This window comes from Ochotona princeps, chromosome 29 (genome assembly GCF_030435755.1).
Source record: "Ochotona princeps isolate mOchPri1 chromosome 29, mOchPri1.hap1, whole genome shotgun sequence".
In the NCBI taxonomy this organism is placed as follows: Eukaryota; Metazoa; Chordata; class Mammalia; order Lagomorpha; family Ochotonidae; genus Ochotona; species Ochotona princeps.
The window spans coordinates 12,705,323-12,731,301 of NC_080860.1; the positions used below are offsets into that span (position 1 = coordinate 12,705,323).

Genomic DNA, 25,979 nt, shown 5'->3' on the forward strand with positions numbered 1-25,979 from the left:
GCTTCTGGCTTTGGATCAGCTCAGCTTTGGCAGTTGCAGCCACTTGGGGAGGGAACCAGTGGATGGAAGCTCACTTTCTATCTCTCCTTCTCTGTAAATCTGAGTTTTCAAGAAAATATAAATAAATCAGGGCCAGGTGCAGTAGCCTAGCAGCTAAAGTCCTCGTCTTGAACGCACCAGGATCCCATATAGGCGCCGGTTCTAATCCTGGCGGCCCCTCTTCCCATCTAGCTCCTTGCTTGTGGCCTGGGAAAGCAGTCGAGGACGGCCTAAAGCCTTGGGACCCTGCATGCGCATGGGAGACACGGAAGAGGCTCCAGGGTCCTGGCTTCGGCTTAACACAGCTCTGGCCATTGCGGCCACTTGGGGAGTGAATCATCGGACAGCAGATCTTTCTGTTTGTCTCCTCCTCTCTGTAAATCTACCCTTCCAACAAAAATGAATAAATCTTAAATAAGTAAATAAATAAATAAATAATCTTAGTGGCATTTTCAGGGAACTGAACTCAGTACTATGCATTTACCACAAACTAGACTTATTTTTTTAAGGAGATGTATTTACTTATATAAATAAGATCTTTCATCTGTTGATTCACTCTCCAAGTGGTCGTGATGGCCAGAGCTGAGCCAATCCGAAGCCAGGAGCTAGGAGCTTCTTCCGGGTCTCCCATGCCAGTGCAGGGTCCCAAGGCTTTGGACCATCCTTGACTGCTTTCCCAGGCCACAAAAGCAAGGAGATGGATGGGAAGTGGGACTGCCGGGACACAAACCAGCACCCATATGGGCTTTCAGTATGTGCAAGATAAAGACTTTAGCCACTAGGCTACCACGTCAAGCCTGAACTAGACTTATTTTAACAAAAACTAAAATATTTAACACAAAGTCTCATGGCTAAATATTTGCCATGAAATCAAAAAAGAGAAAGAGAAACAATTCAAAGAAGGGGAACTCCATCAGTACCAGTATATGAAGAAGCAAAGACTGGCCTCATCAAGACGAAGGAAGCAGACCAGCATGTCACCGCGGGCAGGGACTATTACTGATGACCCACACCGAACGCTGATGTATAGTGCTGGTGCTCATAAGCGGGTTTCAGAGGGTGCACCGTGCTCTCGCAGGAAACTACATGAGAAAAAGGCCGTATGTTAAGCAAGATTCTTGATTAATCACTTTAACATTGTGGCTCAGAGTCCCATGGAAAGTCAGTCAGAACTGAGACAGTTGAAGAGGCTGGACAAAGCCCTGCAGCAGGATGTGTTCTCTCAAGGTTTCTTCACCCAGGTTCTGTGGACGTGGCCGATGGACTTCAAAACAGCACATGCTGCGCTTCTGCAGGCTGTGTGCGAGCCCACCCTGAAGCAGCAGGGCGCATCTGTATTTGCCAGAATCTCAAAGGCATCCCTGGCCCTCACACAGGTTCTCTCTGTGACTAGGACTCTGCAACAATAATAAGCAATGCGGCACCAATCCCTTGCTGTTCCTGTTCACAGAGCTTTTCAAGATAGCCTAATTATATTCAAAACAGGAAGGAAGTGACTCAAGCCTCTGCAGATTAGGCACTCAGACAACAGCTAAAAACAAGAGGATGGAAGAGAGCCTGCTCTGAGATGCACAAACGCTGCACAGCCGCAAGACGGTGTGCAAGGTGGCCCACCAGAAGCTACTCTCCTGTGCCCAGGAGCATCAGGTAAGAAGTGAGTAGCTCCTAACCCAAAGAAAGTCTGAAGCCAGAACACACGTGAATCAAATGTATCGCGCGTTCAACCGAAAACAGCCAAGAAAATAAGGAAGTGGAACATGCAACAATTTTTTAGATGAAACAATGGGGTCTGTACAAGCCACACTCACACTCACTCTTTGCAAACGCTCCTCCAAGCCCCTGCTCTGCTGTCAGAGGAAGCGGCTGCCACCACCTGCATACACACGCAGGAGGCGAGGTAACCACATGAGGTTCCAGTTATCACAGCTTTTGCTCTTTAAAATCAGTCTCTGCTTCCAAGCGACAACGTGAAGATCGGAGCAGAGCGCTGCATGTCTTAATCCTAATTATTTGTTGGAGACGGCTGCCCAAGAAGCTATCTTCCTCCGCACTACTGCACACTCAAAAGTTGATCAACACGACCAGCACAACCAGCGTGCAATACTCCATCCAGAGAACTGCCCGTTGCTACAGCAGATCTGTTTTTGCAAAAGTGAGGATTATGAACGAAAAGAATGTTTTCGGGCATTCCAGCGCCCTCCTATACCTCTACTGCCAGTGGTTTTTCTGTTGGCATAATTAATGTGTGATTTGGAAATTCGATCCTAGTTTTAGGAGACTATGAGGCCTCTGCGTGAAATAAGACAAAGAAGGAGAAAGGAAAAAACACTTAAATGAGATGATCCTAAAAATACTCACTGAGCTTTCCTAACCACTCCCAATTATCCACAGCGGAAAAATGAGGAAATCAACCGTTGGCCAAGTGTAGTCACAGCCCAAGGTCACCGAGACGCAAAAAAAAAAAAAAAAAAAAAAAAAAAAAAAAAAAAAAACCTAGCTTCCACCAGAGGGGCCGTTCACGGATCCCCAAAGTTTGGAGCGGCCAGCGCTGGTGGTAGTCAGGAGTGCGTCCAGCCCGAGGAGTGGCGGTCGGGATGTCAGGGGCAAGGAAGGCAGCGAGCCCGGCCTCTCTGTCCGGCAGGTCTCCGGGAGAGGAGCCGGCGGAGCCGCCCACGTCGGGGCGGGGGTCCGAGGAGGGATGACACCTGCAGCCTCCGGGGGCCGCCGCTCGCGTTCGGCTGCTGTCATGTGCCTGCCCGTGCACTGCCCAAGCCCCTTCCTGTTCTAGAAGCCGCCCTGGCCCGCCCGGCACGGAGGGGACGACGGGGAAGGAAAGGACGAGAGGGCGGCGGCCCCCTGCCCGCCTGGCTCTGACAGGCCCCGGACCGGTCGCCACCCCAAAGCTGTGCCACCTCCTCCCCACCCGCAGTCTTGGTTTCCCCTTTTCCTTCACTGAGACCGCGGCAGCCGGCTGCGGGGCTCAGCTTGCGGGAACACGCCCGACACGAGGGGGCGGCCCCGGGGTAGGGGGTCTCGGCCAGGAGAGCCGACTGGAGCGGGCCCGGCCAGGGCGACTCACCCGGCCCGCTGCAGTCAGCGCAGACCTCGCTGCTCCGGAGCCGCTTCGACATGGCTCCCGCCTCCACCTGCCGGGAACTAGGGGCCCCGAGAGCGCCAAGACGGCGGCGACAACGCTTCCGCTCTAACGGGTCCCCTCGGCGGGGTTGGCGGCGGCGCCTCTCCCCTCAGCGCCTCTCAGCCGCGGCGCACCGCGCGTGCGCGGGGCGGCTCCCTTGGGCGACTGGCACGTCATGTGACCGGAAAGGGCACGCTCCTTAGCCGCCATCTTGCGTCAGGGCAGGTGCCTGGCACAGCATCCAGTCCCAGAGCTCGGTCTTGAACTTCGATCTCTCTCGCTCTCTCCCCCCCCGATGTATGTTACATATCAACACAGCTGTGCTCTCTCGCCGGTAACTACTGGGTGTCTCTTGTGGGCCAGGCACTACCAAGAAGGCAGCAGAAGGTGAAAAGCGAAGTTTATTGGGGTACAAAAAGTTACTCATGTCTCGTTTTTTCACAACGCACATTTTCCTGTGATTACGCATGGATTTCAAATAAATGTTGCATCAAAATAAAAAATAAACGTATCATCTATGTCTATTTTTCCAGACTTTATTTTTTATTTGCAGTCCTCCATTTTGGCTTTAAGACCTCAGCAGGCAAAAATTACAGTACTTTCAGACTAATGAGCATTCCATGAAGTTGGGGTGCTGAAGAAAAAAGAATTAAGTTTCATGAGGCTTCTGGGGGAAAAAAAAACCCCAAAACAAGAAGATGTCTTCTTTGAGATCTTGGGTACATCTGTCCCGTGGGCTCAGTGTGTGATGTGGGGATAACCAGGTCACCCCCCCATCCGTTCTGGCGTGAGAGCCACCATGATCTGCTCTGTGGAGTATGATTTGACAACTTGCAAATCCTCTGGGCTGGAGGAAGGATTAGGCTAGAATTCTGGAACAGCTGCTGTAGTCTGGGGTGTGTGTGTGTGTGTGTGACATCTGTGGTGCACCAGTAGAGAAAGTATCCAGAATGCTATTAGAATACATTGACCTGGAGTGCCAGCCCGTGGGGTCCAGCAGCAGACAGCTGGGACTCCAAATGGATTCCAGCTGAGTCCAGGAGATTGCCGTGGTGCCTGGTGTCGGAACCCCCAAGGATGAAACTCCTAGCTGCAGACCGTGGTCAACTCGAGCTGTTTCTGCGTTAGTCAGCCAGAACCCCACAGGCAAGTGGCTCGTTCAACAATAACACTCATCCGTTCCATAAACCAACACCAAAGGTAGCTCTGAATCCTAACCCTCCCTGGAGTTCCGACAGAGCCCCGAGAAGTTCTCCACTGGAAGCGATCTGTCCCCCTACTTGTCATCCCGCGGTTTGGGGCGAGGGCGGGGGAGGGGGGCATTTGGTCTTGTCTGGAAACCTCAGATTTGGTGGGGCGCTGCCGCTGGCACTGAGGAGTAGGTAAGAGGACCACAAATGCTCCCACCATCCCTACAGAACACCGGCCAACGTCCACACAAAACCTTTTCCTGGCGCAAAATGTGCCGAGGTGGACAAATCCTAAACGAGAAGCGTCCTCTCCTTCAGCAAATATTCGAAGCCCCTCCCTCCAGGGTTGTCAGTTAAAATTGTGCAGTGTTGCCCGCTTTTAAAATGGCTTCTGACGAACAGCGGGAAGGATCTACCCGGGTCCAAAAAGGCTGAAAGGGAGTCAGTAACCGGAATGGTTTGGTCTGGGTCCCAGTCCTCACCCCCTACTGCAGAGCCAATGGAAGAGGCCCAGTTGTGGACCGAACCATCATGGGTCCTGGGAACAGGGAGGGAAAAGAGACCAGTGACGGGTAAGCGGAGGTTTGCACGTCGAGATCGGCGGTTCAAGAAGAGAACCTGAGTTCTATTTTGTGGGGTCTACTATGATTTCCCGATGTGGGGTTGGAAGTGAATGGCCCTGAACGGATCTCGACTCCGGTGCTTGGCCGCGTCCCCTCCCGCTGTGGCTTGCGGTGGTTCGTTCCGGGCACTTCCCTGTTTGGGGCAGTTCGGCCCGCAGAAGTCGGTTCGGGAGCTGTCAGCGCGGGCGGGAGCGCGGCGGGCCGCTGGGGTGGGCGCGTCCGACCGCGACCCCGACCCGGCCCGCGATCCCGGACCTCCTGCACACGCCGCAAGCAGCCAGCTAGGCCGCCTGGCCGCGTACGACGCGTACCGCGCGCCCCCTCGTTTTTTCTTGGCTGCTTGGCTAGCTGGCGGCTGGGCGGGCTGGGCGTACGGGGGCCGGAGACCCCGCCGGTGGGCGGCCGCGGCTTGTGAACAGGTGGGCGGACAGGGCCTGGCTTCGGTCTCCTCGCCATGTCCTCGTCCCGGGACGCCAGCGACCACTTCCCCCTCCATCTCCTGGTCTGGAACAACGATTACCGGCAGCTGGAGAAGGAGCTGCGGGGCCAGGTGAGGAACGGGGCAGGGGGCTTGGGGTGGTCGTCTCGCCTTCCTGAGCCTCTGCTTTCCCTTCCCCGCCATCCTCCCAGGGGACGGTGCGGATGGCCTCAGCTTTGCAGTGCTCGAGTCCTTGCTGTTTGCCAGGCCCCGCGTCGAGGGGTCTTATTGGACCATCATTCCTCCCAACCTTTGGAAGAGCGCTGCGGTGGGAGCTGGTTTTATCATTCCGCCTTACAGGAATGGAAGGAAACTGAGGCTCCCGACCCCGCCTCCCTCTAATAAAGATTAAATGGGAGGGGGGTGTGTGTGTGTGTGTGGGGGTGTTTATAACCCAGGCCAGTCAACCGAAGCACCGTCTTCATCGTTATTAAAGCTCCATTGCCTCCCAAGGCGCAAAAACGACCCCCACACATCCACCCTTACCCTATCCACCCACCCTCCCTCGTCGGGTTGGCGTTTGTGGGGAAGGGCTGGTTTGGTTTTCAAGTCTGGGTTCTAACTGGAGCTTGTGACCTTGGGCCAGGCGTTTTCCTTCCGGGGCCCACTTTGCATCTGTGGAATTGAGGATTTTAGTGTTGATGGGGGCACATCCGAGGTCTGGAGTGGGGGCTGGGAAGCTGGTGTTTTAACAAACTCCCCAGTGTGTGTGTGTGTGTGTGTAATGGGGATTTGGCTCTGTGGGGGTTTGAGGGTTCATCCACGGTGGCGCCTGGGCTCCTTAAGCCCCTTCTATTGTAAATCACAGCGCTGCCATTGCTAGGCTTTTTTTTTTTTTTTTTTTTTTTTTTTTGTCTCTGAATCAGTGGTTCTTGGTTGAAGTTACCTTTCTCTTTCCCTAACCCCCTACGCCAGGAACATTTGGCCCATAGATGGGGACATATTTGATTGTGGCAAGTGGGGAGTGGGTGCTGTTGGCATGTGGTGGGTGAAGGCCGGAGATGCCACTCAGCACCTTACAGTGCACGAGACAGCTCCCGCACAGAGTGATGTGGGCCCCAGTCACCACGCCGTTTTAGAAGGAGCATTGGTCTTCTCTGGCCCAGGCAGTGTCCCCCAGCTTGAGCTGTGTGCTTCCCACCTGCCATAGGTGTTTGGATCTTGCCATGCCCTTGACAGGGAATCCCAGATAGAAGAAAAGGCAGTGCTCTTCATTAGATGGCAAGGCCACTATTGAATATAAGTTAAAGTGATGAGGAGACATGCCCCAGCCACGATGATTCACCTGCTGATTTCATTCCCAGTCTGTCACTTGGCATGGCGTGGCTCCGAGGGAATCCTCTGCTCACTCCCTGAGCAACTTCATCTCAGCTAAAGCGTCTTGTAGATGAGCCGTTCAGATTTGTCAGCATCTGTGGCATGGCTGCCCAGCTTGGCAAACGTTGAGTAGAAATATCAAGTGAGGCATGGGGCTGGAGCTTCCTCGTTAAGGTGCACTTGGGGACCAGCTTCCTGTTCACGGGAGGCTTGTGGGAGAACCAGAACCAAGTCCTGGCTTCTCACCCTAAGAGTGACATAGTTGAATTGTCTCCTTCCTGCAGACTGTGATAGAAACCACTCACTGAAAGTTCTGTCTGCCTTTTACCTTGAAAAAAAAAATGGGAAGGACGTTAGCAGCTGATGTTCCTGGAGGACTTTTAGGGGAGATGGAGGAATAACAGTCCTATTTGCTGTCACTTGTCTGTAAGTCCTGTTCCTGGTTCTCACTGTGACTCACTTCATAGTTTACGGGTTCCCTCTGGGGAAGAGTTGTGGTGCGTTCATCTAGAACTTCTTGAGTGGGCAAGCTTTGGACTGGACCGTGTACTCCCAACTTGGCCGTGGAAGGGGTCTAATGGGGTATTTGCATAGGGCTCCATGTTGCCCTGTGCCGAGGGTTTCCGACTTGCCTTAAGGCTCCCTGTCGCTACCTGGCAACTTTTTAGCTATTGTTGAATAAGACATACCTTGCATTTTCATTTCTGACTGGGCTCTGCGCATGATGTCATCCGTTTCAGGGGCAAGAGGGCGATCCCTGATGTCACTGAAACCCATGGCAGGAACTATTTTGTTGCTTTCCTATTTCTCTGGCTCCTCAGTGGGTTGGGCAACAGGCAATCACCTCTGGGACCTGGAGGCAGCTGGGTTTAATGGCGAGTGGCTGTTGCTGCTATTGCTTGCCTGTAAAGAACGGTGAATGTGGGCGCCCACAGCTTACTCTTTGGCAGGGTTCTGTGCCCAGGTGTTCCCTGTGTGGTCTCATACCCACCCCCTGCAGTGGGTACTGTCAGGAGTCTCATCTTAGAGATGGAAGAAACCAGAGTGGAGGGGGCTATGTGGCACGCCCAGTCAGTGTTGTCACTCCGGTTGCACCACGCCTTTCAGTAAAAACGCCACCTCCATTTCCCAAGAGCAGGGGAGAGAATGGATCAGAGGTGCAGGCATCCAGTGGAAGGGGCTGGGATGGCACACCAGGGGCTGCTGCTCTTAGCCTAGTAGCATTTATAAACCCAAGAATGGAGCTGCTTTTCCATCTGGCCCAATTTCCTGCAAAGAACAGCTATTGGGTGCACAATGAACCAAATGTGCCTATCAGAGGGCACGCATTGTGGTGCGGTGGTTAAACCCTTGCTGGGATGGCCACATCCCAGTCCACTGGGCATGGGATCGTGTTTGGCTTCCATTTACAATCCAGCTTCCTGTTAATCCAGGGAGATAGCAGATGATGGCCCAAGGGCTTGGGTTCCTGTCACTCATGTGGGAGACCTGGTGGACTTTCTGGCTTCTGGCTTCCGCCAGGCCGCAGCCCTAGCAATTGCAGGTAGTAGCGGGTAAGAACCAGCAGATGGAAATCAATTTCTCTCCATCTCTCTCTCTGCTTGCTGTCACTCTGACTCTCAAATGCAGAAATCTTCAAGTAATTATTCTTGTCTCTCAGCAGTTAAAAACAGCCGTTTCTCCTAAAGGCTTTGGTTAGCTGCTTTTTGCTGCTTTGTACCTTGTCTCGGTGTCATGTGAGGGAGACTTGAAAAGTAGAATTTTCTTTTGTTGCAGGAACAGCAGCAGGAAGAGAGTCAAGTGTATCCTGAGGAAGAGATAAGCACAGGTTTCTGTGTGTGTGTGTGTGTGTGTGTGTGTGTGTGAGAGAGCCCCAGTGCCAACAGCCAGCACAGCTTGGCCAATTCTGAGCTGCTTGCAGGCCTTCAGTATTTGCTCAGCAGAGGCACTTAATAAAGTGCCTCTTAATCCATCAGCACTTTCATGATCAAGAGGCGGTTGTTGAAGTTGAAACTATTCATGTTCTGGTCATGTCCTTGAGCTAGAGAGGTGTCATCAAACCCTTTTGGCCTTGTTACCGACGTGGGGATAAATAAATGATCGAAGATTTCTGGGGACCCATGTCAAGGTGACTCGGCTCACCTTAGTCCAGGGAAGAGATCTTGGGCTTGGGCGGGGGAGAGGACAGCAGGTGCAGTGAGTCCTGAGCCTCATCCCCCACTGGGAAGCCAGCAGGGGAAAGCACAGCATCCAGGCAGCAGCAAAGCCCGCAGCCTCAGAGAGAAGCATGGTGGGGTTCTCGCTGCCGCCTGAGGCAGGCCCTGGGAGGCCACTGGGGCGCACGTTCAGATGGGTGCTTTCTGGCTGGAAGCCTGCAGTGAGCCAAGGACTGGGCACCCAAGATGCAGCGCCTACCTCCTACTCCCCGCGGGCGCCTCCTTGGCTGCCGAGGGCGTGGGCTCACGTTAGGAATTCGACCTGAGGCTTTTGTTCCTGTCTAAGAAAAGGGGGCCAATGACACACAGAACCAGGGTAGCCTGAGCCAGAAGACGGATCTGAGGGTTTCTTCTGGCAGATCCCCGAGTTGATGGGAGTGCATCCTGGATGCTGGGTTCCCAGGCACAGAGCAGGTGGAGGTGCACCTGAACCAGTGGGGAAGCTGGGTGTGGGAAGTGGGTCTTCAGAATCAGCAAACCTGGGGCTGGGGCAGTGACTGTCTCCGGAGGACCACGGGCTGTTCTGAGCAAGAAAGCAGGGCTGACGGAAATGAGCAAATGGGAGGGTGCTCGGAAGTCCTTGGCTCCTCTTGGGACACCAATTCAGTACAGCTCATGGCTGAAGAAGGGAAAAGAAAATCCTGAGTGATCAGCCTTGAACGTGAGTTTCTGTAAACCTCCGAGAGCTCTTGTTATTATACTAGTATCAGCTGGTCAGAAGATCCCAGGCCGCACTAGGTGCTGTGATACAATTAGAGCACATCTCTTTTAGGAAGAAAGTGACAGCTTCTATGAAACTACCCGGTGTGGGTGGATGGTAATAAGAACGAATTCTTAGTGCTTACTGAGGTGTCAAGCATTGTGCTAAGTTAAGGCCTTTACCCCTGTAAGAACTCAAAGGTAGGTGTTTTTTTTTTTAATCCCATTTTGTAAGTTACTAAAGTGAAACTCAAGAGAAATTAAGCAACTTATCAAACAGTATCCAGATGATATTTTCATTTTATGCATTAGAATGCACATAACGAAGTTTACTTGGGGCCCACACTGTTGTCTACTGATGAAGCTCCTGGCTCCTGACTTAAAGCTGGCCCAATCTTGGCCATTGTGGCTATTTGAAGAGTGAACCAGCAGATGGAAGATCTCTCTCTCTCAAAATTTTTTTGTTTTAATCGGAAAGGCACATTTACACACAGAAGGAAAGACAGAGAGAAAGATCTTCCATCTGCTGGTTCACTCCCCAAGTGGCCACAATGGCTAGGGCTGAGCTGATCTGAAGCCAGGAGTCAGGAGCTTCTTCCGAGTCTCTACATGGCTGGCAAGGACCCAAGGACCCATCTTCTACTGGCCCAAAGCACTGTGGCCTGGGAAAGCACTTCCACTCCCAGGCATTCACAGGTAGCTGGGTTGGAAGTGGAGAAGCTGCAACTCAAAGCAGTGCTCCCATATAGGATGCCTGCGTAACAAGCACTGGCTTATTAAATGCTCCATGCATTATCCCTGCGAAAATGGACTTTTATGCTTTCTTCGAAGAGGACTGGGTTTTTTTAGTCATTGTAGTTTGTGCATTTATTTGGGTTTATGATCCATTTTGAGCCATTTTCAGTCTTTTGCATATGACTATTGGCCTGTCAAGCAGCCTTTGTTGAAGCAGCTATTCTTTTCCAAAGATTTATTCTGGAACCATTGTTGGAAATCAGTTGACTATAAATGTGTGGGTTTATTTCTGGACTCTTAACATCCCATTGACCTGTGTGTCTGTCTTGCTGCCAGTGCCACGCTGCCTTGATTTCCATAGTTTCATTGAAAGTAGGAAATGTGGTCCCTAAAATTCACTCTTTCTGGGTGGCTGTGCTGCGTTTGTATGGCTATGCTGGTTTCGATGCATTTCCATTTGAGTTTTAGAATCAGCTTGTCAGGTTCTGAAAAACTCGGGCTGGAATTTTTAAAATAGGGATTGTATTTAGGGTATCTATGACCTTGCAATGTTTTTGCCATTTCTTTAAATTGCCTTTCACTTCTTTCAACAGTGCTTTATACTTTTCAGAGAAACCTTTGTATTTTCACTTGTAAAGTTTTCCTAGATGTTTTACCCTTTTTGATCCCATAAACATATTTTTACAGATTTATTCATTTTTATTGGAAAGGCAAATCTACAGACAGAAGGAAAGACAGAAAAACCTTCCATCTTCTGGTTCACTTCCCAAATCGCCGCAATGGCTGGAGTGAACTGATCCAAAGCTAGGAGCCAGGAGCTTCTTCCAGGTCTCCCACGCAGGTGCAGGGCCCCAAGACTTTGGGCTGTCCTTGACTGCTTTCCCAGGTCACAAACAGGGAACCAGATGGGAAGTGGGGCTACAGGGATTAGAACCGGTGCCCATATAGGATATTGGCATGTGTAAGGCAAGGACTTTAGCCACTAGGCTACTGTGCCGGGCCCAATAAATGTAATTTTTTAAATTAAATTTTATTTATAGTTTGAAAGGCAGAGACAAACAGATGGAGATCTTCCATGTCCTTGGTTGTCTCCTGAAAATGCTCCAACAGCAAGGACTGTGCCAGGCTGAGTCCAGGAACCTGGAATTCAGTGTGCATCTCCCATGTGGGTGGCCAACTGTGAGTCATCAGCTGCTGCTGCCTGCCAGGTTGTTCATTGTTGGCAGGAAGCAGGAGTTGGAAGCCGAGAAGCTGGGGCTTGAAGGCAGGTACCTTGATATGGGATGTGGGGATTCCAAGCAGTGTCTTAATCACTGTACGCGATATCAGCAAATTCTGAATTCTAGTTTAAGTTGTTTGTTACAAATATATAGAAATACAATTTTTTTTTTTTTTTTCCTACTGGTTGTGTTTCCTGCAGTTTTGCTGAATTCGTTTATTCGAATAGGGTGTTTTTTTTTTTTTTTTGTGGACTCCTTAGGATTTTCTGCAAATGAAGTCCTGTCTTCAGCGCAGCCAGGGAGTTTTACAGCCAGGGAGTTGTTCCTCTGCACTCTGGCTACTCTGTGCTTCTTGCCCCGTTGCCCAGGTGGGATCCTGTGCAGTATGTACAGAGGTGTGGAGAGAGGACCTCCTCCTTGCCTTGTTCCTTATCTTGGGAGGACTGTGACCAAGGATGATGTTAGCTGTGGAGTTTTCACAGATACTCTTTGAAGAACTGGTGTTAGAGTTTGCCAACTAGTTTTTCTGTAACTAGTGCTAAGACCTTGTGTTTTATTGTATGGGTATGACATATAACATTCATTATCAGATGTTAAGCCATTCTTGTACTCACAGGATAAATCAGACTTGCTCATATCATGCAATAACCCTTCTTATATGTTGTTGGGTTTGGTTTCCTTGTATGTTGTTGAGGGTTTTTGTGTCCATATTGCTAAGAGAGTCTAGTCAGTAGTTTTCTTTTCTTGTGATGCATTTGTCCTCAGGATAATACTGGGTTCTTTTTTTAATATTGGGGTCTTTTTAAAAAATATTGAGTTCTTAAAGTAAGATGGAAAACTTTTCTTTCTCTTCTGTCTTGGAAGAGATCATAAAAGATTATTATCAACTCCTTAAATGTTTGCTAGAATTCATGGTAAAGCTGACAGGACATTTTTTTTCTTGGTGGGGAGTTTCTAATTTATTGATTCATTCTCTTTGGTTATTATAAATTTACTCAGATATTCTATTTCTTAAGTTGTTTTTTCTAGCTTATGTCTTTTTTAACCTAAATTTTCTAATTTGTTTTGGCATACAGTTTGTAATATTCTTTCATAATCCTTTTTTTACTTCTGAAGAATTGGTGTTATTCCCTTTTTCATTTCTGATTTTCCTTGACTTGGGTCTTTTGTTGGTGGTGGTATTTTGCTGACCTTTTGAAAATGCTAACTGATGTTTTTTCTATTTTTCTATTCTCTACTTCAGATATTTCCCTTCTAATCTTTGTTTCCTTTTAGTTTTTTGTTTTTTTTTTTTTTTTCAGTTATTCATTCATTTATTTGACAGAGACAGAGAACTCCCACCAGCTGGTTTACTCCCAGATACCTGGACCAGCCTGGACTTTGCCAGGGCTAGGAGCGAGAGCTAGGCACTCAGTGTGAGTCTCCCATGTGAGTGGCAGGGACCCAATTCAGCCACCATCTGCTGCTTCTCATCTGAGCAGGAAACTGGAGTAGGAGCAAAGCTGAAACCTGAGCTGAGGCATTCTGATATGGGACAAGCGTGTCCCATGCTGCCTCCCAGAGGCCCGCCCCCACCTCTTGGATTTAAATCACGAAGCATTGTTTCCCCCAACCTATCCGACCCTCTACTGCAAGAGGAAGGAAACAGGTACTGGAGACCCTGAGGAGAGAGGCTGCGCCACCCAGCACACGCTGCTCTCTGCCCTGTAGGACCTGTACCTCTGAGTGCCAAACAGCAGAGGTTCACAAGGTGCTTGCTTGGTTTTTGCACATCCGACCTGAGGGCTGCTCAGCCACCTGAGTGATCTTCACTCTGAGCCCTTGATTCTGTTTGAGGTGTGATTTGCTCTAAGCAGCTTGCCCTCTGCTGTGATCAACCTTACCACCTCCTGGGAGGCCAGCAGACAGGCAGAGAGCCAATCCTAACATTTTTTAGTGGCCAGGTAAGAAAATATTCCATTTATGTCATCTGTAAGAAGGTAGATAAGGAGTTTGGCTGATTCTTTCCTGCTAAACTCCAAACAAGGTTGTTTTTTTTAGGTTCATAGCCTGTTTGTTTTTAAGAAACCAATTATAGGTGGAGCATTCCTAATTAGACACTCTGAAACCCAACATACTTCAAAACCTGTCATGTTTCAGTTTCACAGAATTTGGATTTTTGGATTAGGGATGCTCAACTGGGAAATCTAGGCAAGTACTCAAAAAAAAAAAAAAAAAAAAAATCCAAGAAACTATGAACTCTGAAACACTTCTGGCCCCAAACAGTGCAGGTAAAAAATACTTACCCTGTCTCCCTCCCTCCCTCCCTTTTTCTTCCTCTCTTCTACTCTCCTTTCCTTCCTTTCTTTTTTCCCGACTTTCAGATTTACTGTATGTATTTGAAAGGCAGAGTTACAAAGGGGAGAGAGATAAAAGAGATCCCATCCACTGAATGAATTTCCTGAATGGCCACAACTACTGGGACTGGGCCAGGCTGAAGCCAGGAGCTTCATCTGGGTCTCCCACGTGCAGGAAGGGGCCCAAGGACTTGGGTTATTCTCCACTGCTTTCCCACGTACATTAACATGGAACTGGATTAGAAGTAGACTAGCTGATGCTCATATGGGATGCCGGTGTTACAGACAGTGGCTTAACCATTATGCCTCAATGCCAGGCCTGTATTTTTTTTAAGATTTATTGTATTTTTATTGGAAAGTCAGAGAGGAGGAGAGACAGAGAGGAAGGTGTTCCGTCTGCTAATTCGCTCCCTAAGCAGCCACAACAGCCAGAGATGTGCTGATCTGAAGCCCGGAGCCTGGAGCCTTTTCTGAATCTCCTACATGGGTGCAGGTTCCTAAGGCTTGGGCTGTCCTTGACTGCTTTCCCAGGTCACAAGCAGGGAGATGGATGGGAAGCAGAGCCACTGGGATTAGAACCAGCGTCCATATGGAATCCTGGTACATGGAAGGTGAGAGGACTTTAGCCGCTAGGCTACCACGCTGGGCCTTGCCCTGTATTTTTAAAGATTTATTGATTTGTTTGAAAGGTAGAATGACAGAGTAGGAGAGAAAGCAGGAGGCAGGGTGAAGTAAGAGGGAGATTGATCCATTGCCAGCAATGCAGGCTGTGGCTTAACCCATTGCCCAACACCTGCTCCCTTCTCTAACATACATTTTCATGTGTACCCACTCAATCATGTTCATTGTCTGTGGGACCTACAGTTTGTGCCAGGGTCTGTGTGCTGCTTCAGAGTGTTGAAAACTCAGCACACAACATGAGCAGTGTCTTGGTGGGATTCTAGCCAGAAAATGTAGTTTTATTCTGACCCAAATTAACTTCTGTACTTTTGAGTTTTGATCACAGTTTTGTACTTCCTGTTCTAGACCTGAATGCTGATATGGGCTTGAGAAATCCCCTACGTTCTCAGTGTGCGGGTGAAGGCATTTCATAAAAGCCCCTGGCCTTATTTGGACTCAATTTGAGCGTCATTAAGGGCTCAAGATTGTGTTGCATGATCTGAGGCCTTGCACCAAGGCTTATTCAATTGCTCACTTTATAGAAAGAGGAACTCAGCAACTGTTGTCTGTATTTATAGTCCTCAGATTCGTAATTCACCCATGCAGACAAATCTTTTTGCATATGTTGCTGTAATTAATGTGTATAACTTAAAAAAATTATTTATTTGGAAGACAAAGGCAGAAAGATGAGGTCTTTTCACTGATTTTTTTCTCCCCAAGCGTCCACAATACCTGGGGCCACACCAGGCTGAAGCCAGGTGCCAGGAATTTTGTCTAGGTCTCCCACATGGTTGGCAGGAGCCCAAGGACCTGGACCATCACACACTGCCTTTCCGAAGCACATATTCTGCTATGGGATGCCGGCATTGCCAGCGGCCTTCATCCTTTGCACCACCGTGCTGGCCCCCGTTTTGTTTGCTTTTACTGCATGTGTTCCTGAAGCACAGGGCCACATTTTTGTGCAGTACACCCGGTTATATCAACACCGGTGTTTCCTTTGCAGAATGTGGAGGCTCTGGACCCACGAGGTCGAACCTTGCTGCATCTTGCCGTTTCTTTGGGACATCTGGAATCTGCTCGCGTCCTGCTTCGCCATAAAGCAGATGTGACAAAAGAAAACGGCCAGGGATGGACAGGTAAGTTTCCCTTTAAAAGAATTTAAAAGCCGCTCCAAGGGGTTTGCCCTTCTGAACAGAGGCCAGTCCAAGGCATAACCTTCCTTGCCATCATCTTTCTCATAGGTCTTTGCTCTCCTGGGTTCCGAGCAGGGGTGAGGATGTGAGAGCTGGGGAGGTGGGAGGCTGATGTGCAGTGCAGTGTTTCCTCAGCCAGGAGTAGCTGTTAGTGCAAACCCAGAGTTTGCACAAGCTTCCCCTTGGTGGTGATGGTGGTGCCACCACTGAGTCACACACACACACACACAAATGGCTAGAAATGCTTTTTTTCTGGTGAAATCCTGGGATTTCAGGCTTTTGTAAACTCTCTTACTATTGGTCACAGCTTAGAGGCAATCAGAGACAAATCTCCCGTCTGCTGGTTTACTTCCCACATGACCACAACAGCTGGGACTGGACCAAGCTGAAAGTGAGGAGCTAGAACTCAGTCAAGGGGTGCCACATGGGTGGCAGGGACCTAAGTACTCTGGTCATCCCCTACTGCCTCCCCAGCAAGATACCAATCAGTAGGAGCCTGGAATTAGGAGCAGAGCCGGGATTCGAACTCAGTCACTCTTGTAGGGCATGAAGGCCTCTCCAGGTGGCATCTTCCCTGCTGTGCCAAATGGTTGGAGTAGTTTGTATTGACCGAGCAAGGGCACTCATAGGCACAAACCCTGTCTGTTAGATCTTGTTGTCATTACTGTTGTATGACTGCACAGGCAAAGCCAGCTCTCCGAGCACACTGTCAGAGCCAGCAGTTGGAGGGGAGTCGACAGCACATGGAAAAGAGGCGATTGGCGGAGTGCTGGGCTAGCTTTCCTTTTCTGTTAGCTGAAAACAGCAGTCAGAAGCCAGACTCGTCCCAGGGCGGATGGGACCGCAGCCAGCCCTCCCCTGAAGCAAGCAATCGTCCCCTTTGATCTGTAGAGATCCCCTCTGGACAGGCTGTAATGTTTTGTCAGGAAGTAGGAGCGTCCTCAGTGACCAGTGTGTGCCCCCTCTTGCCTTCCAGTTTTACACGAGGCTGTGAGCACGGGCGACCCCGAGATGGTGTACACGGTTCTTCAGCATCGAGACTACCACAACACGTCCATGGCCCTCGAGGGAGTTCCTGAGCTGTTGCACAAGATTCTCGAGGTACCCGCAAGCGTGTGTCTCCTGCCAGGACTTGAGCATGAGTGGCGTTGCAGTAACTGGGGACACCATGTGACAGCTGTGCTGGGTGTGCCTTGCTTGAGTGAGTCGTGAGCAGCCTGTAGGGCCTCAGCACCAAACAGCATCACTTCTCATCTTTCTAACTCATTGTTAGGGTCTTTCACAAATCATGTTTCCACGTCACTGGGATTAAATCCTTCCAGGTGCTATTTAAAGAGTGATGATTTAAGGGGCGGGTATTATGGTGAAGCAGGTTAAGTTAGTGCTTGAGATGCCTGCATCCCATTTGGGATGCCCAGCTCAGGTTATATCCACTCTACTTCGGATCCAGTCCACTCCCTGCTAAGGTGCCATGCAGGAAGACAGCAAATGATGACCCAAGTACCCAGGTCCCTGCCACCAGTAGGCGAGACTGGGATGGAGTTCCTGCTTCCTTGCATTGGCCTGGCTGAGCACTGGCTACTGGGGGCATTTGGGGAATAAAATATTAGAGGGAGCTCTTTGTCCATCTATCTGTCTCTCTGTTCAAGAAAACAGATAAATCTCAACAGCAGAAAAAGTAGCACCCTGTGCAGAGATGACCTTGAGGCAGTTACAGCAAGTGTCAGTGAGTGCTCAGGCTTACTGCAGCTCGGGAGTCAGCGACGTCATTCCTGCCACCTTTATCATGTCTACTCGTTGGTATTTTGCAGCTTCTGGTCCACTGCCTTCCTTTACAATCCTTGGCTTTTGGGCAGTTTATTTGCCTTCTATACGAAGATCCATTGTATGATACATATACAGCTTTCTTTATTATTTGAAAGACCCATCTCAACATTCTCTCTGGGCAGAGGGAGGCAAGAAATCAGCAATTTTCTTTTCTTTTTTTTTTTTTTTTTAAGATTTATTCATTTTATTACAGCCAGATATACACAGAGGAGGAGAGACAGAGAGGAAGATCTTCCGTCCGATGATTCACTCCCCAAGTGAGCCGCAACGGGCCGATGCGCGCCAGTCCGAAGCCGGGAACCTGGAACCTCTTCCGGGTCTCCCACGTGGGTGCAGTGTCCCAATGCATTGGGCCGTCCTCAACTGCTTTCCCAGGCCACAAGCAGGGAGCTGGATGGGAAGTAGAGCTGCCGGGATTAGAACCGGCGCCCATATGGGATCCTGGGGCGTTCAAGGTGAGGACTTTAGCCGCTAGACCACGCCGCCGGGCCCGAAATCAGCAATTTTCATGTTCATTCTCACGTAATCTTAGCCAAAAGGCCGAGAAGCGATCGTGTTCATTCTCAACTTAGACACAGAAGTGACTTATCCCAAATAACCCCAAAGATATTTGCTAGGTAAATCAGTCTTTGCAACTTGAGTCAAAACATATCTCTTGAGAAAAATCCCGTAGCTCTGATGAAAACAGCTTTGAGGTAAGCAAGATAGTCATTGCGCATTGAGTACCTTCCTAAAAATTTTGTGACACTCAGGCTAAGTCATGCCCAAGATCTTCATTTCCCATGTACTGTAATGGAACCTTCCATGAGATGTGGGATGGTGGTATGTATTGTTAAGAGTAAGGTTGTATTTATGTGTATGCAAAGATAACTGTGGGAGGAACTACAAATATCATTTTGTCCATTTGACAAAGCAGTAAATGACTTAAACATGGAATCGCCCTTCATTTTAAAATTCCACTATAAAGGATTTTGATTTTGTTCTCACCTGTATTGATTCACAGCAGCAGGCTACATGAAATGTATTCTAGATTAGAAGCTCTAGATGGCCCATAAATGATGTGTAGGCTTTGGTGGCACTAGATGCTGTTGTGGATGTCTGGCCTTAGAACACTGTCTCCTTATAACACACACCAGCCTTTCATATCAGCCCCTCTTGGTTGTCATTGAAACCCTGGCTGGCGTGTCTCCTGTGTGGGTTCCTGGCCTTCTCCCCTCGCGATCTGGTGCCTTTGTAAACACTATAGCAAAGCTTTAATGGCAGGAGGGACACAGAAAAATACCCAGCACCAGTAGCATTCCTCTTGGTAGGAGGATTGTTGGCCTTGTTGAGTAGCTCCTGGAGTGCCTTCTGTGTGATGCTGGCACAGCAAGCAGTCCTCAACAGGGCAGCCCTGGTGGTGTGAGGCTTCAGATCCGAAAAGTGGAAGAGAAAAGTGGGGCAAAGTCTGTGAACTGGAGGGAAGTCCACTTCCGAGGGCAGTGTTGTCTGGCAGCCCCTGTGAGGCTCAGGGTGGTCCGTACAGGAAGCACTGGCTAGCACAGAACACCTTCATGGTCAAGTTCTGCCGAGGAGGGTTGCCACTGACCTTTCTTCTCTTTGCTTAGAATAGACTTCTGCTGTCCCACTGCTTGGCCATCCTTAAGTCCATCTTCCCAGGCTCACCTTTCTGCTACTGCTAGGAGCCCCCAAATCAGCTTTGACTTCAGGGCCCTCTGTGTGCTCCTTTCTGTTAGCATTCCTGTCGACGTACTTCATATCGAGATCAAATAGCAGCCTGCATATAGAATATTTGTTTCAATGGGTTTGAGCTTTGTTTCTTAATACTTCCTCTGTTCTTTCAGTTTTTAAAAAATACATATATTTTTTATTTGACAAGTAGATTTAGAGAGATTGGGAGAGATAAAAGATCGTCCAACTGCTGGTTTACCCTCAAATAGCTACAATGGCTGGAGCTGAGCCAATCCAAAAGCAAGAGCCAGGAGCTTCTCCCTAATCTTCTACATGGGTGTAGGGTTCCAAGGCTTTGGGCCGTCCTCGACTGCTTTTCCAGGCCACAAGCAGGGAGCTGGATGGGAAGTGGAGCAGCAGGGACATAAACTGGGACCCACTTGGGATGCTAGCCCTCTGAGGTGCAGGATTACCCTGTTGAGTCAATGCACAGGCCTCTCAATTTTTCTTTTTTTAAAGCTCATACTAATGCCTGCTACGTTTGTGTTTAGCTAACAGCACCAATCTGTTTTCCACCTCTGTTCCTTAGGCCCCGGACTTCTATGTGCAGATGAAATGGGAGTTCACCAGCTGGGGTGAGTGCCTGGGGGTTTCAAATTTATTGCTGTTTCTGCCTTAACCCAACCAGAATGCTGGTTTCTTTTTCCTCTTAGAACCCTTACATGCATTTTTAAAACGAATCTTCAAGACACATAGAGAAGAATGAGGAAAGGCAGCCCCCGCCAAGCCCGGCCTAAGCACCTGCTGTCTGTACTCTGAGCGTTCTTCTAGTCCTTCCCACATGCCGAAGCCCTTTGCCCCAAGCTCCCATAAGCACAGGAAGCAGCCATCTGTCATTGCTCTCAGCTGACAGTTGTCTGTATCATCGGCTTTGAAAATGTTGCCTGACATTGCATAAATCTCAGAGAGTACAGCTCCTCAGGGTACCCATTTCCACATGTAGCTTAGCACTGTTCTGGTAAACCCATTACTCTAAGAAAGAAGCTGAGGTGACTCTCACAAGGGTTTTTCACAAAATAGCTGTATTTCTTCTGATGTTACTGTAAGGGAGTTGCCTGGCAGTCTGCCTTCTGTAGACATTCTTTTCTTACTGTGTTGGTTCCTGATAACCCCTGCCTCTCATGGCCTCAGTCAACTTCACTTCCAGGCAGAAAGACCCTGTTTGTAATGCAACATGTCCATGAGGGAAAAAAGAAACTCTGGTGGGACCCCAAAGACCTGCGTCCTGATGTGAACAGCCACTGCGGCTTTGGGTTTTGTTAACTAGCAGTGGACTTTGGGATTTGGGACTTTGAAGGGTGGCCATGACCTTGTAAAAGGGTGCAGCTCTGTGGGTGGGAGTAGCATCTGAGTATAAAAGGCCATATGGGCACGCTCTAGCCCTGGTGGGAAGCAAGGAGTGGAGTTCATTTCCGGATGGAGACTTCTCTCGGGAAACTTGTTGGGAGTTCCCTCTGACGAATGCAACAGAAGGTACAGTTGTGTTTTGTAGGAGGGACTTGGTGAGTAGTAAGTGAGAGCTAGGAAGTCTAGTTCTATCCACCAGTCGCCTTGTTGCTGCTTTCCTCCTTCCGTGAGAGCTCAGCACTCAGCTCTCCAGGCTGAGTGTGCCACTGCTCTTCAGTGGTACACTTCTCTCCCCAGTGCCCCTGGTCTCCAGGATATGCCCTAATGATGTGTGTCGGATTTGGAAAAGTGGTGCCAAACTGCGTGTCGATATCACATTGCTGGGATTTGAAAACATGAGCTGGATCCGAGGGAGGCGAAGTTTTATATTTAAGGGAGAAGGTGAGTAATTCTGATGTCATCATCACTGCTCAGGCTAAATGACAGGGCGACCTTGAACCATCACAGTGCATTCACATCCTTGTGTCTTCTTTGTCTCTGATCTAGGGCTTGGCTTTTGGTTCTTCCTGTTAGCTCTCTCCCTATCATAGTTCTTTCCTGGCTACCTGTCTGGCACATGTCATCCTCCTTCCAACCCTCTTCCCTGTGACACAGGCCTGTCTCAGTCTCTGAGCCTTGCAGTCCAGGTCTTCAGTCCTGCATCTCCTCAGTAATCAGGAGCCCAAAGAGAAAGAAATGGCACTGCTCACTCAGTGGGGGATGTTGTCTTCATGATGAGTGTTATTATTTTTTTATTGTAAAGTCAGATATACAGAGAGGAAGAGAGATAGAGGAATATCTTCCATCCAATAGTTCACTCCTCAGGCGGTCGCAATGCCTGGAGCTGAGCCAATCCAAAGCCAGGAGTCAGGAGCTTCCTCTGGGTCTCCCTTGAGGGTGCAGGGTCCCAAGACTTTGGGCCATCCTCGACTGCTTTCCCAGGCCACAAGCAGGGAGCTGGATGGGAAGTGGGGCAGCCGGGACTAGAACCAGTGCCTATAGGGGATCTCGGAGCGTGCAAAGTGAGGACTTTAGCTGCTAGGTTACTGCGCTGGGCCCATGAATGTTAATTCTTAAAGGACATAAGTGAAATGCGTTGCTAACAAAGGATACCAAAAAGAAAGCAAAATTCTACATCTTTGGGGGAAGATAGCCCATAGTCTCTCAAGAATGGTGGGAAGCTGGCTAGAAAATCCTGTATAGCCAGGTGAGGGATAGTCGGTACTCTGGGTTGGACCAGACAGCACCTGGGAAGAGGAGTGTGATGGAGACGCGTTGTAGGGTAGGAAAGCTCCCTGTTTTGCGTTGCGCTTAGCTCCTCCCTCGTTTCTACCACATAGACAACTGGGCAGAGCTCATGGAAGTCAACCATGATGATAAAGTGGTCACCACTGAACACTTCGACCTTTCCCAAGAAATGGAGCGCCTCACTCTAGACCTGATGAAGCCAAAAAGCAGGGAAGTTGAGAGGCGGCTCACGAGCCCGGTCATTAACACCAGCCTCGATACTAAAAATATCGCTTTTGAAAGGTATGAACTCAGACTCTCAATGTTAACTTCTTGTCCCATAGTGCCATCTTTAATGATATGCGTGTAGTAACGAGTTATCTGTGAATTGGGTTTTTTCTTTTTATACCTATATAATAAATGCTAGGGGGTTTTAAGATTTGATCTGTAACAAAAGAGCAACTACTTGTCAGCTGCATTTTGACTGTACACTGGCCAAGTCTTGGAGAAGTGTCTTTCATATTCTTTGATGGGCCCTCTCTAGTGGATTTTACTTGACTCTGACGTTGGCTTTGGTGTCTGTGGGTCCACAACCCTCCCTTGTCCCACACTAAGAGCTCTGAGTTTCCAGAAGACAGAACTGACCCACTACTGAATTCAGTACTGATGCTATTAGTCTAAATCACACACACTGCACAGCTGATCATACTTCTTCTGGCCGCCTGTGAGCCCTGCAGTGAGCATCTGGAGGGGTCCTGGAGTTGAGTTGCAGACTCAGAGGGGAATTCTTTGGTGAGGCAGAGCCTTGGTTAATGCTGTCACTGGCATGGACCCCTGGGTCACAGCATGGGCCTTGAGGGTCTCTGATCCTTCAGGGAGCAGAGGCGGTCACAGCCTGTGGTCGACGTGTTCCTACCATGGGACACACTATACAGAGGCAGCCCACAAGAGCCCTTCATATCTGCCCAGGATGTCACATCCAATGCTCTGCAAACCACAGCAGCACAACCTCATCTAAGACAGATATCTAACCCTGAAGGCAGGCTTGCTTGGCTGTTAGGGAATGTGATGTCCGCTCTCTTTCTCTCTTCACTTCTGATAGAACATTAAGTGGTTACTCCGATTTAAAGGGTCCCCTTCCTCCTATTTATACAACTCTGTGCAGCCAGGGCACTGTAGCAGTGGAAAAAGCTGTAAGACCCGGGTGCCCGCTGGGTGCCGGGTAGCCCTTTCATCATGGCTTTCCTTGGGAGGCTCCTGGGAAGACCTGTCCAGCCTTCAGTGTGTGCCTCTGCAGGCAGAGGGGACGTGATCAGCCAGGGCCTCTGTGCACAAGACGGCCACACTGCTATGGCTTACCAGTAAGGAGAGTGGGAAGAACTGGGTGCCTTTACCGGGCTGCTCGGTAACTCTACAACTTTGGGCAAGCAGCTCTGTCCCACCAGCTTCCTTTCTTAGAGGGAAATAAGCAGTAGTCATGTCGAGAGGCAGTTCCTGAAGTCCTTGCCTCCAGGACATCATGGGGAGGGATGCGGCTCAAGGCAGAGCTGCCCAAGTCCTCTACCCCACAATGCACTGATGGGTAAGGACAGCACATTCCATTTGTGTTGAGGAAGGCATACCGTGTGTTTGGTCCCAGGGGTTTCAAATAGTTCAAGCCAACTTTCCTTGGCTTGCTGAGAATTTTTGGAAGATAGCCACTTTTTTTTTTTATGGAACTCACATGTGGGAGCAAGGACTTTAGACACACTCTAGGGTGAGGTTTGCTGCTACAGAAAGTGTACACCTCCACCTCCAACCAGAGGTGTTAGTGGCTGTCAGATTGAATGTGTAAGGTATGGCTCTCCCCGTTCCTGACAGTCACTTTTGTCCATTCCTTCTCAACTGTGCCTGAAGCCTCATACTTGTGTGATTCAATGCCATTCCCTAAGGAATTTTTACCCTGCATTATGTGGTTTCTGATTGTAGTTTGGATTTTTCTCTTCTCTGGAAGATTCTGCTGTGCCCACCACAAAGACAACATCCCAGCCACCCTCACAGCTTTGCCACCAGGACAGAGACCTCCTGAGTGGTCTTTGGTGCTTGGGGTCCCCATGGAGGATATGGGCAGAGCTGCAGACGGCACAAGAGGGAAGTCATTGTCCCCACCTGCCTCTGCGAACAGAGCTCATCTAGAGCCAAGGTAGCTGAAGGCAGTGTGCAGACATGGAAATTAGAAACCAAAATGCTGGCAGAGAGTAGAAATGCAGAAGGCAGGAGGCAGCCAGGATTGCTACAGAGCAGAGGAAGATGCTGTGAGGTGTTTAGCTAATCCCAGGGAGCCAAGCGCAGCTCTGCCTTCTTGACATACATGAGGGACAACGGGATCAGGTGGCATCATCCTTGAGTCCCTTAGAAGACTGTGGAAGTGCCAGAAAACTAGGACTTCCCCCCTTCCCCCCTAAACCAACCAACCAACCAACCAACCGAATAAACTTCAAATGGCTTAGGCAAAGCCAAGAAGTTGAGCATGAAATTCGTTAGCTATTCTGATCCTCAACAATCAGTGACTAATGGGGAGCTGTGGTTTACTGAACAGCCAGGTGGGGGTCTCTGACCTCCTGCCCTCATGTCTGGTATTTTGTTTCTAAAGTGTCCATTGGAAAAAACTAGCATTTGGTGCAGTTCCCTCAGGATTCCTTTCTCTCCTTCTGTGGGGTCATGTTGCACTAATGGTAGACAACTAAGGATGATTGCAGCTCTGGGCTCTCTGCTTTCCCGGCTGAAATGCACACAGACAATGCCTCATGCCCCATCTGGACCAATCTCATCCGCCAAATCCCATTAAGACGCAAAGGCCACCGTGTAGATCCACAACATGCAAATGCGCACATCTGTTCCCCGTGACTGCGGCTAATGTGCCACTGGTCCCTGTTGCCTCCTGCCTCACTCAGGTCAGAGCTTTGTTGGCCTGCACGGGGCCGTGTGGAGCTAGGGTGTGATGCCCTAGACAAAGGGCAGGACTGGGCAGGGCTCTCTGCTGGCTGGGACCATCTCCCAGGTGCTTTGAGAACCCCGGCGGAGCTCGTGGCTGTGCCTGCCTGGTTTCTGAAGGCCTTTTTCTCAGGAGTAAGCTGAGTGGGATGACCGGGTTGTGGGGCCCATTTCCAGCCCTGCAGCTGTGGCTGGAATGCTGGTGCTTGGGACTGGAATCAGCAGCTGGTCTGACAAAGTGCCTCAAACAGTCTTGTCTTGCTGCATCAGACCCGACACATGCAGGCTTCCCAGGCTGTCTGCAGGCGGTCGTGACTTCTCTGAGCAGCTTGCCACAGCCACAGAAATTAGTCCCTGCCAGGAGTCACCTGGTCCATGCTTCTTTGTTTTAAGCTGCCTTGATGGAGAGGTAGCTGCTTGTGGAGCCGGGGCAGCTGACACGCAGGCCCGCAGTTTAGATGCCCCAGATAAACGCTGTCACCCGACCTGCCTTGGACCTTGGTCATCTTCAATCACTGCTTGAAGACAGCTGTCCAATAAACGTCGCCACCTTTGTCCCCAATGCTAGCAGTTTTTGTAAAGCCGCCAAGAGTTGAGACTTTCTTTGCCTGGAGTAAGGCTAATTGATTAATAACTGTGGGTGAGGGTGGGGGATGCCTAAGCCATCTGTCATTGCAAGTATCCTTTCGAGGACAATAGGACCCGATTTCCAAGTGTCCTTCGCTGACTTAAACTGGGGGGGAAAAGCAATAAAGGCTGCAGGGATGGATCTGAATGGCATATTGTACATGTAGCAATTTGTGGTGTTCACTTTTTATCAGAACTAAATCCGGATTCTGGGGCTGGAGGACAGATAAAGCAGAAGTTGTTAATGGTTACGAAGCAAAGGTAAAAGGCAACTCTTAAGATTTAATTCAGCTCTGTAGCTTCTGTGCAAATGAGGGATCTGTTGAGATGTTTCTCATGCATCTATGCCATGGAGATGCTCGGGGG

General features: G+C 49.5%; 2 protein-coding genes across 8 annotated transcripts in view; one reads left to right on the top strand and one right to left on the bottom strand.

Moving 5' to 3' along the window:
* GIT2 (GIT ArfGAP 2) overlaps window positions 1-3,316 on the bottom strand; it is a 47,192-nt gene extending 43,876 nt beyond the window's left edge. For 3 of the 6 annotated variants that reach the window (XM_004591929.3, XM_036496405.2, XM_004591934.2), the window contains exon 1: window positions 3,119-3,316. In XM_004591929.3, coding sequence (XP_004591986.2) covers window positions 3,119-3,170 — 52 coding nt within the window. In that variant the 5' untranslated portion in view covers window positions 3,171-3,316. The remainder of the gene's footprint in view (window positions 1-3,118) is intronic. The other 3 variants (XM_004591931.3, XM_004591928.3, XM_004591927.3) reach the window with 1 other exon arrangement.
* A 1,705-nt stretch (window positions 3,317-5,021) lies between these two features.
* The window catches only part of ANKRD13A (ankyrin repeat domain 13A), a 29,785-nt gene continuing 8,827 nt past the window's right edge, over window positions 5,022-25,979 (top strand). The window contains exons 1-7 of one of the 2 annotated variants that reach the window (XM_058656553.1): window positions 5,022-5,538; window positions 15,653-15,785; window positions 16,819-16,943; window positions 19,930-19,975; window positions 21,045-21,188; window positions 22,127-22,316; window positions 25,808-25,874. In XM_058656553.1, the coding sequence (XP_058512536.1) occupies window positions 5,443-5,538; window positions 15,653-15,785; window positions 16,819-16,943; window positions 19,930-19,975; window positions 21,045-21,188; window positions 22,127-22,316; window positions 25,808-25,874 (801 nt within the window). In that variant the 5' untranslated portion in view covers window positions 5,022-5,442. The remainder of the gene's footprint in view (window positions 5,539-15,652; window positions 15,786-16,818; window positions 16,944-19,929; window positions 19,976-21,044; window positions 21,189-22,126; window positions 22,317-25,807; window positions 25,875-25,979) is intronic. The other variant, XM_004591935.2, reaches the window with a different exon arrangement.